The sequence below is a fragment of the Phyllostomus hastatus genome, unplaced genomic scaffold (assembly GCF_019186645.2).
Source record: "Phyllostomus hastatus isolate PE091 unplaced genomic scaffold, TTU_PhHast_1.1 phas_scaffold_182, whole genome shotgun sequence".
In the NCBI taxonomy this organism is placed as follows: Eukaryota; Metazoa; Chordata; class Mammalia; order Chiroptera; family Phyllostomidae; genus Phyllostomus; species Phyllostomus hastatus.
In genome coordinates, this window is record NW_025334013.1 from 6,789,437 (window position 1) to 6,802,394 (window position 12,958).

General features: G+C 61.4%; 1 protein-coding gene across 7 annotated transcripts; it reads right to left on the reverse strand.

Annotated features, from left to right (window-relative positions):
• Positions 1 to 250: 250 nt before the first annotated feature.
• MTHFR (methylenetetrahydrofolate reductase) lies at positions 251 to 12,884 on the reverse strand. Of its 7 annotated transcripts, none has more exons than XM_045858897.1 (12): positions 12,778 to 12,884; positions 10,241 to 10,492; positions 8,904 to 9,142; positions 8,003 to 8,113; positions 5,357 to 5,550; positions 4,399 to 4,649; positions 3,967 to 4,101; positions 3,591 to 3,771; positions 3,193 to 3,375; positions 2,394 to 2,495; positions 1,505 to 1,624; positions 251 to 1,157 (listed from the first exon to the last, which is right to left on the reverse strand). In XM_045858897.1, the coding sequence occupies exons 2-12, from the start codon at positions 10,480 to 10,482 to the stop codon at positions 960 to 962; spliced, it is 1,956 nt and encodes a 651-aa protein (XP_045714853.1). In that variant the 5' UTR covers positions 10,483 to 10,492; positions 12,778 to 12,884; the 3' UTR covers positions 251 to 959. The 7 variants fall into 7 exon arrangements, with proteins under 7 accessions (XP_045714853.1, XP_045714852.1, XP_045714850.1 ...); XM_045858896.1 differs by having other exon boundaries at positions 10,241 to 10,495; positions 12,778 to 12,867; XM_045858894.1 differs by lacking the exon at positions 12,778 to 12,884 and adding an exon at positions 10,752 to 10,915.
• Positions 12,885 to 12,958: the final 74 nt, after the last annotated feature.

The following is a 12,958-nucleotide window of genomic DNA, read 5'->3' on the forward strand; positions in this document are numbered from 1 at the left end:
AACATCCGAACGGAGCCCATCGCTTCTGGCCTTCCGGCTAAGACCGAGTGCGGGGGAGCCGAGCACAGCCTCCCCGGGGCGGGGGGAACTGCGCCCTACTGTCCCACGAGTGCAGGCCCTCAGGAGTGCAGAGACCTAACCCCAGAGGCAGAGACAAGCCCTGCTCAAGCAACCTCACCTTTGCCCCGGGTGGTAATGCGGGGGGGGGGGGCGGGGGGAGGCCGGGGGCTACGCCACGCACGAAGGTTCGGACACTTTAAGAGGTACTTTATCTCTTGAGCCACCAGAATCCAGAGAGAACTGTTTCAAACAGCAGCATTGCAGAGCGGAGAAGGCCCAGCGGAGCTCTCAGGTGGGAGGTGGCAAGAGATGCTTGTGTCATTAGGTTGCGGTCCCTGACCCGCCAGGGGCCTGGGGCCAGGGAGTGTCCGCCTCCCCGGACACAAGGAGGAAGTGCCCGGCTGCCAACGTCTCGGAGGTGGAAGGGGGCGACATCTTCATTTTGCCACAGCTCTTTGGCAACACCACCAGTGCCCGCTGCCCGTGTTCGCTTTGCCCGTCTCCCCAGGCCCCAAGTGTAAGGTCACTGGCAGTCTCGGGCTGGCTCCTAGCAGACGGCTCAGTCAGCAATAACCAGTCTCCTCCCTTCTTGGGGAGGCGGTGACCCACCCACTGCGGCCCTCGGCAGGGCGGAGGCGCTCCCCACGAAAGAGCAAAATCTCCCAGCTGAGCAGGGAGCACCAGGCTCCCACGTGGGGCGGACTCAGGTCCAGCCGGAGCCCGGAAGCCCCGCACCGGTCTAGCTTCCGCTGTAGGCGGGGGAGTGGAGCCCGGGCCTGGGGAGGGACAAAGACAGGTGTCCCCAGGAGAACCAGTCCCCGGGAGGAGAAAGGTGGGAGGGACGTGATTGGCCCGAGCTGAGGGTGCCGGGGTGCAAGGTCACGGAGCTAGTAACCCTCTCATTCCGACGTGGGTCTGTTGAGAAGTTCAAGTGTGTCTTCCAGCACCTGCCACAGGCAGCTGTCCAGCGGAAACTCGTTGTCCACCAGGTTGACGAGGAAGTAGTTGTCGTGGATGTGCTGGATGATCCGACGGGACGGGGACTTCTCGTCGTACAGCTTGCCCCACCGCTCCACCCACAGGGCGAAGGCTTCGTCCTGCACGGGCCCGGGAGCGCAGGCGCAGACACGGCCATACACACAGACACACACACGGGTGCAGACACACAGGCAAGGTCAGCAGGGCTGCCCTTGGGTCAGGGCTCCCCGCCCCGCGCCGCAGAGCCTCTGCCACAGCCCGACAGCACGTTCCCAAGAATAGAATCAGGCCCGTGGCCAGGGCCGCCTCCCACCGCCCTGCCCGGGAATAAACTGTGACGCAGCCACAAGGGCCCCGGCTGGCGGCTGTGGGAGTGTGGCTTCCAGCGACACCCTGGGGACCCAGCCGTACTGCCTGTCCAAGGCTTCCCATGAGGGCAGGGCGGGCTGGCTCCCAGCCCCCTCACCTTCCAGAACATGAAGCTGACAGGGTCCACCACGGTGGGCTGGATGATCTCCCGCCCGGGGAAGATGCCCCACGTGACAGCGTTGGGCTGCAGCTCAGGGGCATTGGTGATGTTTTCCCCCTGTGGGTGGGGGGTGGGGAGAGAGGGGAGGTCAGAGCAGATGTGGCAGAAACAGCTAGAGCCTTCTCACTGCCCAGAGCGCCCGCCCTCCACACCCTGCGTGCCCCCGCCCTCCCACTCCGTAAACCGAAACCTAAAGGCCATCCCGGACATTTCCTTCTCCCTCCCTGGGCCTCCGTCAGCGCCACACCCAGGAGTTTCGTCCGCTTCCTCTCCAGTCCGTTCCCACGAGTCCAGCCCGGCCACACCTCCCTCCTCTACTCAAGACCCCACCCTGGGTCTCTGGCTCCCGTGTTCCCACCACGCCAGTCATCAGCTGTCCACTGGGACCCGCCTGAGATCAGACTCAGAGCCAAGTCCCTCTGCTGCAGGGAAAGGCTCCCCCCACCCCTCGGGGAAAACCCAGACTCTAAACAGGACCACGGAGACCCCGGCTCCCGTCGGCCTCACTCTGACGCCCCCAGGCCTGCAGACGATGCCTCTGCCAGGAATGCCCTTCGCCTCCTCATCCTTAAAGACTGAGGCCACACAGGACCCTCCAAGGAGCTTCCGTGACCTCCCAGGGTCCCGAGCATCCCACACTGAACTGTATGGACCTAACGATCCACCGACGGGCCTCCCTCGCTAGACGGGGAGCTGAGTTGGGGCCTGCCTATGTCCTCCTGTCTGTCCAGCGCAAGGATCGGCCGGGGCCAGGACGCAACACCTGACCAGTGGGGGCGGAACCGTGGGGGCCTTTGGGCCACCCCTCCCCACCGAGCCGGCCCACCTTCACGTCCACGATGTGGTAGTTGACTCGGAGCTCGTACTTCTTCAGCACCCGCAGCAGCGCCCCCACTGTCTCCCGGGAAGTGAAGAACTCCAAGTAGGCCTGTGGGGGAGGCAGGTGCCCGTCACGCCACCCCAGGTCCCCGCAGGCCGCCTCCTCGGTGCTCGGCGACACCGGTCAGACGCCCGCCCCTCACCATCCCCAGGGAGGGGCCCGTGTGCACAGGCGTGGTAGGACACAAGGCTTCGGGACGAGCGCCGGCCACAGGGATCGGATACGACTGTGGAGTCGGCAGATACACATGCCAACCGGGGTGGGGGGGGGCGGAGTGGGTACGTGGAATTTCTCAGCTGGACAGGGCGGAGAGGCCGCTGCACCCCGCTCCCAGCTGGGGAAGGCCCCGGAGAAGCCGCCTCAGAAGCCGCGGAGGAGGCCCAGCCTGGCCAGCGAAGGCTGGTGAGAGAGGCCTGCCACATTCCCGCCGCCCACCCACGGGGCGGTGCCGGGGCTTCGAGGGCTTCTCTGGCACCAGCTGCTGTGCACGTGCGGAGGTTAAGCTGGGTGTGAGCGGAGGTTAAGCTGGGTGTGAGCGGAGGTTAAGCTGGGTGTGAACGGAGGTTAAACTGGGTGCGTTTCAGTTCCTTCGCTCTGAGGCCCGTAATCCTGCAGGGCGGGCCCTGTAATCCCTTGTCGCAGACTGGAGGGTTCTGGGAAGCCCAGCAGCCGGTCCAGCCCATCCGCCACCGCTCAGCACGAAGGGCCCCTGGGTGCCGGTCAAGGTGGGGTGGCTGCCGCACACCTTCTGGAAGACGTAGCCCCCGCTGGGGCCCCAGCCCACGACGGGGTCGGAGGAAGGCTCCCCGTTGACTCGGGGTTGGGAGTTGATGGTGAGGACGCCCCGCTGGTTCACTCGCAGCAGCTCCTCCTTCATCAGGCTGGTCTCGGCTGCCAAGGGCTCGTCGTTCCAGGGCAGGCAGGTGACCTGCGGGGGGGGGGGGACCGGGCTGGGGTGACAATCGGACCTGGCAGCCTGGGTCCCTGCCTCCCTCGGGCCATCAGAGATCCAGCCTGTCTCTGCCTCCGTAAGCCCCTCCGGACCCTCAGGTGGGGATTCCCTTTGCTGAGATGCCACGGCCAGGCCAGGGAGGGAGGGACCACAGGGAGACGGGGCCGGGGGTGCCTGCCAGCGCCACTCACTGGATGGCCGTTTTGGTTCGGCTCCCCCGAGAGGTAGCACACAAAGATGTCGAAGACGCTCTTCTCGCTGCTCAGCTGCTCCCCCCACATCTTCAGCAGCTCCTCCCGCGGGGCCTTGCCCTTCAGGTAGAAGAGGTAGTAGTCCTTCAGCTCGCCGAAGGCCGGGGAGGAGGAGTTGCCCCTGGCACAGAACGCACCCAGAGGTCAAGGCACCCTCCAGACCTCGAGCTCCCGGCAGACAGTTGTCCCACACACTGCCGAGGGGACCACTGCTGGGACTCCTGTCCCCAGGGGTCAGGTAAGCGTGCAACCTCCTCCTGCCGCCCGCCTCCCAAGCCATCGGCCCCATCCGCAAAGGACCGCGTGCCGGCCTCACCAGCGGCCGTTGGGGAACTCGTCCCAGTCCCGGGTGCGGTAGATGTAGCTCTTTGGTCTGGAGGCCCAGAAGATGGGGCGCACATCTTCCTCCCGGCGCTTGGGGTGGGCACTGAGAGCCCAGGGCAGGGGACGCCTGGGTGAGAACGGGCACAGGGAGGGTAAGGGGCTGGCTGGAGGGGGCAGGGGGCAGGAGCCCACCGAGCCTGGGTTCTTCCACCTGACTTGGTAACTTTGGGGTGCACAGGAACTTCGTGCCGAGACCGGAACCCTGAGTGTGCCGACAGCCTTGGCAGACAGCCCCCGGCGCCCCCGGCACCCCCGGGCGGCCGGCACTGCCAGGGCACATGCTTTCTGTGACCTCTCTCTGACCTCCTGCCCGCTGCCTTGCCTCTGGGGCTCCTGGGCCTGCACTCGGGGCCGCTGGCCTCACCTGGGCTCCTCCGTCCACATGCCCAGGCGCTTCAGCACCTCGGTGGTGGCCTTCAAGCGGTTGAGGGTGTAGAAGTGCAGGCCTGGCACCAAACCACTTGCCAGCAGCTTCTGGCACAGGCTCACGGCCTGATCGATGCCATAGTTGCAGATGGCATCATCATTGTCCTTGATCGGCTCGATCACGTCCCTGATGCTCTGCGGTACCTCCAGCTTGGACAGCTTCACGAGTTGCTGCAGGGAGTGGTAGCTCTGTCCGAGACACCAGGGGGCTGTGGGGCCGGGTCCCACCCCGTGTCTCACCCTATTGATATCCTGTCCTGCACCCACCAGGTCTCCTGGCCAACGGCAGTGTGACATGGAATGACCCACTACACTACAGACTACACTGTACGAGGACGCTTGCCTGGCCCTGCCTTTCCTACCCCGTTGAGGACGGCAGCGGCTCAGAGCGTTCCTGCCGTTGGCCTGAGCCAGCCCTCTGGCCCCGGTGGTTCCCAAGCCTCCGGGGTCATCAGAATGAGCTGCAAAACTTAAGAAGTGGCATACAAATTCCAGGCCCCACCTCAGAGCTACTAAGTCAGAACTTCCAGGCACGGGATCGGGAAGTCTGTCTTTGACAAAGCTAGTCCAACGATTCTGATGACAGCAGAGTCCGGGAGACACTGATTTAGTCGAGGTTCAGGGTGACAGCTGTAACAACCCCTCGTAGGGACACTTAAGCCAAAGCACAAGAAGCCCCTCCAGCAGGTACTGCTGCTGTTTTGGTGGGAGCGGGGGATTAAGAGGTAACCAAAATGGGGTGGTGAGACATTTTACAAGGAACACCTGACAGGAAGTCCCGTGAGTGTCAAAGAACTTGACCGTGAACGGAGCACCTCACCCTGGGCCCTGGCCTGTGCAAGGACGGGGTGGCGGTGGGGGTGGAAGGAGGCCATCAGCCCTCCTGGGCCCCTCACCTGAATAAGGAAGATTCCGGGGAGGATGGGGCAGGTAATGCCTATATCGGAACAAGCCTTGACGAAGAGGAAGAACGTGTCAGCCTCGAAGAAGAGCTGGGTGATGATGAAGTCGGCTCCCGCGGTTACCTTCTCCTTCAGGTGCTTCAGGTCATCCTCAAAGCTCACGGCATCAGGGTGGCCTTTGGGGTACCCTGCCAAAGGGGTGACGGTAGGGAGAGGCTGGCTGCACCTGCCTCAGGTGAGTGACGAAGACATCGGAGCTGGAAGCAGAGAGCACCCCCCACCTCCACGGATCCGGACGCGTACTTTCCAACACCGCAGCTCGGGCAGGTGGGCAGCTCGGACAGGTGGGCGCGGGGAGTGGCTGGGCGCACAGCTGACGTGCCCCTCGGCCCGGAGATGGCCTTTGGTGACAGGTGGCTCACAGCCACCCTCCCTAGAGTGGGGGGGTAACTGCTCCACAGCCCCCACACTGTCCTACCTCGTGTTCCCTGCCACCGGCTGGGCAAACCAGGCCTGTGCTTCCTGGCCATGGAACAGAGGAAAGGCTATGCTCCGCACAGCCGGGCAGTGCTCGTGCTGTGCCGGGCGCCAGGCACCGGGTTACAGCCGTGCTTTTCACTTAACATGACGATTGCTCAGAGCTCTGAGACAGTGAAAAGTCAGACACCGCATTACCCGAGGGGGAACTGAAGAAAGCGGTGTTTTGCTTGGAGAAACGAATCAAGAGAACGTGGTTACTATTTCTAAATGACCAATGGCCCCTCATGGGGAAAAAAAGGTTCACTTCAGTCCTGTTCCTTATTAGTCCTGTTCCCTGATGCTTCTGCTGGCAGAACCAGGACCAGTTTTGGGGGCTGCCTGACGCCGGACCAAGTGGCCCCACAAAACAATGCGCTTCTGGGGCGTGAGAACACTGGGGCAGCCAAGATGGACTCTGGGGTTGCCCAGGAGGTGGGAGCAGACGTGCCCTGGGCTCCTCACTAGCTCCAGAAACTCCAGGACCCCTTCCTGAACGCACTATCGGCCCTGCCTGCCCAAAACCACAAGCTGCAGGCAGGACGCTGGCTTCCTCGGCCTGAGCCCAGCGAGGGCAGGACCCCAAGCCAGGTGGGGGGCAGGCCTGGGACCCAGGCTGGTGGGTCGCCAAGCTGCGTGTCTGTGATAAGGCAGTTTCGTTCCGAGGAAACCCCGAGTCATGAAAAGTGGTGGTAAAAGCTGTTGTTTTGAGAGCTGAGGTAGGGGGAGCTGAGGTAGGGAGGATTAAGCACCAGAATCACACTTTTCAATCACAAGGCCACGTTTCCAGTAGGAATTTCAGAAACAAAGAGGTTTTACCAGCTGAAACTTTGTGGCTGTAAAACTTTGACACCGCCGAACAAATGTAGCATTTGCACAGAGCTGGATTTTGCTCGGTTCCCTGTATGCTTTTCCTGTTGTGGTCAGCTGGGTGCTTTCCCACCCACCGATCCCCCTTCTCGCCCACTGAAGCGGGCGCAATGCGCGGAACCACACGGCAACTGCACGTGCACAGCTCTGCTGGCTTCCACTCGTGACCGTCCGATGCCCGCTGCACACGTGCTCACCCCCAACTAGCTGACCGTGGGCCGCGGCCGTGCGAGCAGTGGCCACGCGAGCGCTCAGAAACGCCTGCCCTGTCCCTAACTCCGCCCAGACCCGTCCACCCAGACACCCCTGCGGGGCTGAGCGGAGTGGAAGGGTACGTGGGGCTTGGGACTGAGTCCAAGGTCGCCCGCAACAAGCAATTTCCTCGAAGCTGCATGGCTTAGTTTTTAAAGTTCACATCGCTTTGACACTCGACTCCGTGATATGGCTGTGTTTGTTTTAATATAAAAAATATCATTTCCCCTCAATTGTTTGAAAAAAGTGTCGAGCCAAGATGACGTGCCAGGGCTCCCATGGACAGCTGCCCCGCCGTCCCCAGCCCCCATGTGAGAGGCCGGGCCCCCAGCCCTGGGCAGTGGACAGAGGAAGGAAGGCCGCCCCACCCATTTCCAGCAGGCAGGCCTTGCCCCCAGCTGCAGCCAGTGGCGCTGGAGTAGAGCTCACCCGACTCTCTCTCCTGAAAATCTGGAATGGACACTGAGGCCTGTCGATCAGTCTGGGCTCTTAGCTAGAACTGACCAGGCGCCCTCAGGAGCAGACGAGCGAGATTGTGCGCAGCAGGAGGCAGAGACAGGAGCTCACACTCCCCAACCAGGGGCCGAACCTGCAACCCAGGCATGTGCCCTGACCAGGAACTGAACTGGTGACCTTTTGCTTTGCAGAGTGACGCCCAGCTAAACGAGCCACACCGGTCAGGGCTTGACCTTAGGTTCTGAGAGACTCTGCCTCCTGAATAAATATTCCTCTTTCGTTTTACGGAAGAAGAACAGGTGAAGAGCAGGAAAAGGCAGAGAGTCAGAAACTGGAAGGGCGGGGATGGCTGGGGCGGGTGGCGGTGACGGAGCGTGAGTCAGGGCCTCGCTTCGCTGGCCTCTGCGCTGCCCTCGTCCAGCGCAGGCTCGGGCCCCGGTAGCACTGTGTGGCCAGACCCTGAACTGAGTACTCCCAGGCGTGCCTCTCGGGGTGTTTCGATCCTTCCCCTCTGTCCCCACCCACGGGGACACTCTGGCCGCTCACCTGCCACACAGATGTCAAAGTAGTCACCAAACTCCCTGCGGATGTGCTTCACCAAGTCTGTGGCATGGGAGAACTCTCCTTCCTCCTCCTCCCACTGCTCACCTGGGGGGTCTGGGGGGGTGAAGGTCACGGTCACTGGGGCTCAGCCGCTCTGTTCCTTCTCCCACCCCTACACCCGGGTCCGTGAGCTCCTCAACGGCAGAGCCTCGTGGTATTCAAGCTGGCGGCTCCTCTTTCTAGCACAGCACTTGGTAAACCGTGGCGGGGAAGGCGGTGCCCAGCCTGCCAGGCGTTTACCGAGCCAGGCGCTGGGCTGGCAGCGGTCAGCAGGGGACAGCAGGGGACAGCTGGTATGCTTAGTTTAGCCTGGAGCATCTGCGCCCCCGCCCCCCCACACAAACCTGGCTGCGTTCAGGCACCGTTGCCCGACCCCACTGTGCACCCTCCCACCGTCCTGGAGCTCCTGCCTCCTGGGAGAATCTTCTGCTTATCTTGAGGGAGAAACGGTCTTGTGGCCGGGAACACGAGGCCACAACGCCCACCCCGCAGGCTCCCTCTGCCCACTCTCGTGGCCCCGGGCACAGGCAGCCGTCTGCACTTCTGGGACAAGTGCCAGAAGTGCCGTCTTCACGGGGCCGAGGGCTGGGAGCAGCCGGCGGTGGAGGCGGCCGCGCCACCAGGGCAGCGTGTTGTCAGGCCCCCGCTGCATTCCCGACTGAACGTGGGGGTCAAGAGGTCAAGAGGTGACTCCATCTGGGCCGCGCCTATGGATGCTACCAGCGGGGATGGGACCTTAAGCATGCTCAGCGTGGGACCCGGAGAAAAGCGAAGGGCCATTTTGGGGACAGAAGAGGAATGCAAGAGGAAAGCAAGACCCCAGAGAGTAGCGCTAGCTGTACACCTCCTCTCAGCGCCAAGACGTTCTTCAGGCCCAGCCGCCTGGCCTTGCGCAGGTGGCCCGTGATGGCCTCCCGGCTCTGGCAGAGGCAGGTCATGTGCAGCATGGTCTCCAGGCCGCAGTAGTTCACGGCGGTGCTGGCGATCGTCATGGAGGAGGTCTCCTTGTCTGAGCCAGGGTCTTGGGTGGGGCGCCAGGTCACATCTATGAACAGGGGCCCGCCTGCCCCCATCTGGTCAAACCTGTAGGGAATTTCTCTCTGAAGAGAGGTTCCTGGGGGCACCCCACCCATCACCACCTTCCCATGGGGTCCGGAAGTTAGAGAAGCCTCACAGCAGGTGGCATCAGACCACCGTGCATTCCTATCCTGGCTCTGCTACTTACTCGCTGTGTGACCTTGGGGAAATTACTTAACCTCTCTGAGCCTCAGTTTCCTCATTTCTACAACGCAACAGAGGAGAGTCCGACAGATGGCCCCACAGCTCTTAGAACAGTTCTCTGCTCTTACAGCTGAACTGCTATTATTGTGTTACTATGATTGTGGAGATAATATACAACAACAATGTGACCGTTTTGCCTGAAAGTAGTACTGTAGACTTTTCCAAGTGCTTGCCTGTTTCTATCTTGGTTGAGTAAAGTTCAATGGCCAAGGGTTGGCGAACCCTCGGTGTGGCAAGCAGAGCCTCCTTCTAGGAGCAGGAAAAAAGAGGAGCAGCAGACACAAGTTTCCACCGCGGCCCCTCCTCCCCAGTCCCAGTGCTGCAGCCGCCAGCACTGCGGAGCGCGGCCCCGGTGCGGAACTAGGCTCCAGTGGCACGGCTGTGCACGCGTGCTGTGTCACAGCCCGTTCTATGGTGCATTTAAATGTCCCGTGCCTTCAACTCCAAGCCCCGGGAGTGAAACATGAGATGCACGAGTGGTAAAAAAAAAAAAAAAAGCATCAACTCTAAAAGAACTGCAATTCATAAAGTGTTAATGTAATTCAGTTGGCATTTCTAGATTTCAAGACGCGTAATCCAAATTCCTAACTTGGTGAAAATGTCCTCCGAGCTGCTGCTTTGTGACTTCCTACACGGTACTCATGATCCAGCTTGGATGCCGAGAAATCAATTTCGAACCCACTGAAGAGTATGTTTAAAAATCCAGATGCTTGCTTCTACTTGGGGGGGACTTCTGCTGCCAAGCGAGAAGCTACAGATCGAGTGACTGAGCCTGCATTTACTACCCTTTCCTGTCCCCTCTGGCTGCCTTTCCTGCCGGGTCACAGTGGCCCTGCGTGCACTTTCTCCCCCACCCCCCCTTCTAGTCCAGCCCCACTCCCGAACCTTAAAGCCACTCACATTGCGATGAGGTTGACAGCTCCCTGAGCCATCCGCGGAGGGAAGAATTCTAGGGAGAACCACTTGTCGCCAGATTCCATCTTCCGCTTCATTTTCTCCCGGAGTCTCTCCCGCCGCTCGGGGTCCAGCCCTGGCGAGGAACCTCTCAGACTATCCTTGGAGCTCTCGATGCCACAGCTGCTGCCCTCCCAGTGGGCGCCGGGGGCGCCGGGGCCGCTGTTCCCTCTGGGTTCGTTCACCATGGCCGAATCCCTGCTGCACGGGATGGGGGCAGAGGGTGTCAGGAGCCGGCAGGCAGCCTAACCCCCGAATGGCAGGGTCAGGCGAGAGGTGCTGCATTTCCACGCAGGATTAAGGCTGCCGAGGGGGAGCGTGCCGATGCCCCTACCGGCTGGCTCCACACACCATAGCTCCAAGCTTTTCCTTCCTCTGTAGCCTGGTTCCCTGTATGACAGCCCCCGCCCGTACGGAAATATGCACCGTCAGCCCAAGGATCCTCAGTGACAGCTACCTGATGGAGGGGGGCACTGACAGGCTCACAATGCCAGCTTCCAAGGCCCGCATTCCTAGGGAGGGCCAGCAATGCCCGGCTGGGAGGACCTCCGGATTTAGAAGGTCCATCCTGGCCAGCTTGGACCCAGACTGGGCTAGGAAGAAAGAGGAAACTTCCCCAGCACTCAGGGGCGGAGCAGTGACTGAGGAAGGGCTTACAGCTGGAGCTGGGGCCCACGTCAGGGGCGGGGCGAGAGGTGGGGGCAAGGCTTCCCAGCAAGAGGGAGGGCTGAGGCGCTAGCTGCCGCAGGCAGATGGAAGGAGGGGAACTCAGGCCGGAGACGGCAGGGGCTGGTGGGAGGAGGCCTACAGACGTTCAGGGTCACCAGTTCTCTCTCCAAAGAAGGCATGGAAGGGCGTGGTTGTGCGGGGAACATCTCCAGTTCCCCGGAACAGTTTGTGTGCAGGATGGACGGAGTGAGGGCTCGACAAGTCAGCCAGATTTCTCCCAAGCTCACGCTACTCCAAAAGGACCAGGTCACGCGTTGGAACTTGACATGGGCTGGGTTCTAAAAGTAGCCCGACCCAGTTCAGGAAGGCCATGAATTTGTGTCCAACTCGGAACACAGGCTGCCTTCCAGGCACACCACCACTTACACACACCACTGAAGTCAGTCAAAGTAAGGACGGTGACGGCACGGCCACAGCATCCGAAGCCCTGGGCGGTGCCAACCACAGGCCGGCCGACAGAGGGCGGGCACAGTGCCAGTGGGCAGTTCAGTGGGACAAGTAAGACCAATACTTAAAAACGAAACAAAGCGCTACTCATGCCTGGCTACGTGCAAACACGCAGTCCTGGAAGCGTGGGGAGTGGTAACACGGAGATCAGAGGGATAATCGGGCCAAGTTCATTCCTTTCGAGGAACTTCCACTGCCAAGCTGGTGTTTTTAACCCCTTTGGGGTCCTAGAGCCTTGCGAAGCGGACGAAATCCAATGCTCCTCTGAAACACACACAAGTGCGCATAACACACACAAGTGTGCCTAACACATAGCGACACATCCAAAGTCCATAAGCCAAGACCAGACTCAGAACACTTGTGCCAGCATTTTCTCTCCCTGGGGACCCCCCTTTTGATTCTGACATAAAACTCCAGCTTCTCAGTGAGGGTGACCGTTGGGAGCCAAAAAGGGGGAATGTCAAGATCAGACTCCCTGGCCCTTCCCAAGAATTCAAGAGTGCCCACTGCCTGTCTGCTGAAACAAAATTAAGAGTGAGGGGGTGGGGGTGGGGCGGGGAGATGGACCCAGCAACAAATTATCTGCTCTTTCATTCGTTCAATAAAGACTTACTGCCTTCCCAGGACGCGCCAGGCACACGCCCTCTCTCCCCCTGCTTTCTCATGCCATTACTTATCCATCTGGAGCTGGACTCGCACAGCACTCTGGGCTGTGATTGTGGGTTCGCAGGTTTGTCTCAGAGCTCCAAGACCAGGGCGGCTTCCTGCCTTTGACAGGCATCTTGCTATTCCAGTGACTGCCACAATGAAATGGGACTGCCAGCAATGCGCGCCAGCCGGCCCGGCGCTGTCACTCCGATCTCAAAATAACCGTCTGTCATTTACCGAGAGCTCACTTAATCGGTGCCACTGGGGGCATATGAAACCCACAACTGTGCGCGCCCGACGCAGTGGGCATCAGAGGCGGCAGTGCCAGCGGCCCAAGGCTCTTCTCCAGATGCTCGGCGAACGGGCAGGTTTAAAGAGCTGGAGCCGGAAAAACGCCTCCAGCGCCCAGGTGGCTCGAGGGGCGCGAATAGGGTCGCCAGGTCATTGGGTCATGGGAGGGGAGCGGGGACGCGGGTCCTGGGGGTGCTGGGTCACCATCTTTTTCTCAAGGCCGCCTCATCCTCGGGCCGGAGCCCCCATCTACAGAGTGCAGCCCGGCCCCCATCGCTCTGTGCGCACGAATAAGTCCCCGTCCCAGGTGGTGGTCCCCGGATGCCAGGTCTCTCTACCCGACAAGCCCAGGCCACACCGTCACTCACCCTGCTGTCGCGGGTGTCTCAGAACACGCGCGCCAGTCCCAGATGCCCGGCCGCTGCGGAGGCGCTTGCGGAGGGGGCGGAAGGCCGGGAGGAGGGGCGTGGCGCAGGAGTCGCGTGGCCCTGGAGTCTGTTGCTAAGGGAGGCGGGGCCAGAGGGCCGAAACCACCCTCACGGGCGACCG

What these genes read in the sequence shown, in the direction of transcription:
- MTHFR (XM_045858893.1), bottom strand. Translation starts at nt 10,861, where the DNA reads ATGGACCTTCTAAATCCGGAGGTCCTCCCAGCCGGGCATTGCTGGCCC. An exon ending in ACCACATCGTGGACGTGAAG is followed by an intron (nt 1,625 to 2,393) that starts GTGGGCCGGCTC and finishes CCCCACCCACAG; the next exon opens with GGGGAAAACATCACCAATGC. An exon ending in TCAGCTTCATGTTCTGGAAG is followed by an intron (nt 1,158 to 1,504) that starts GTGAGGGGGCTG and finishes GGGCCCGTGCAG; the next exon opens with GACGAAGCCTTCGCCCTGTG.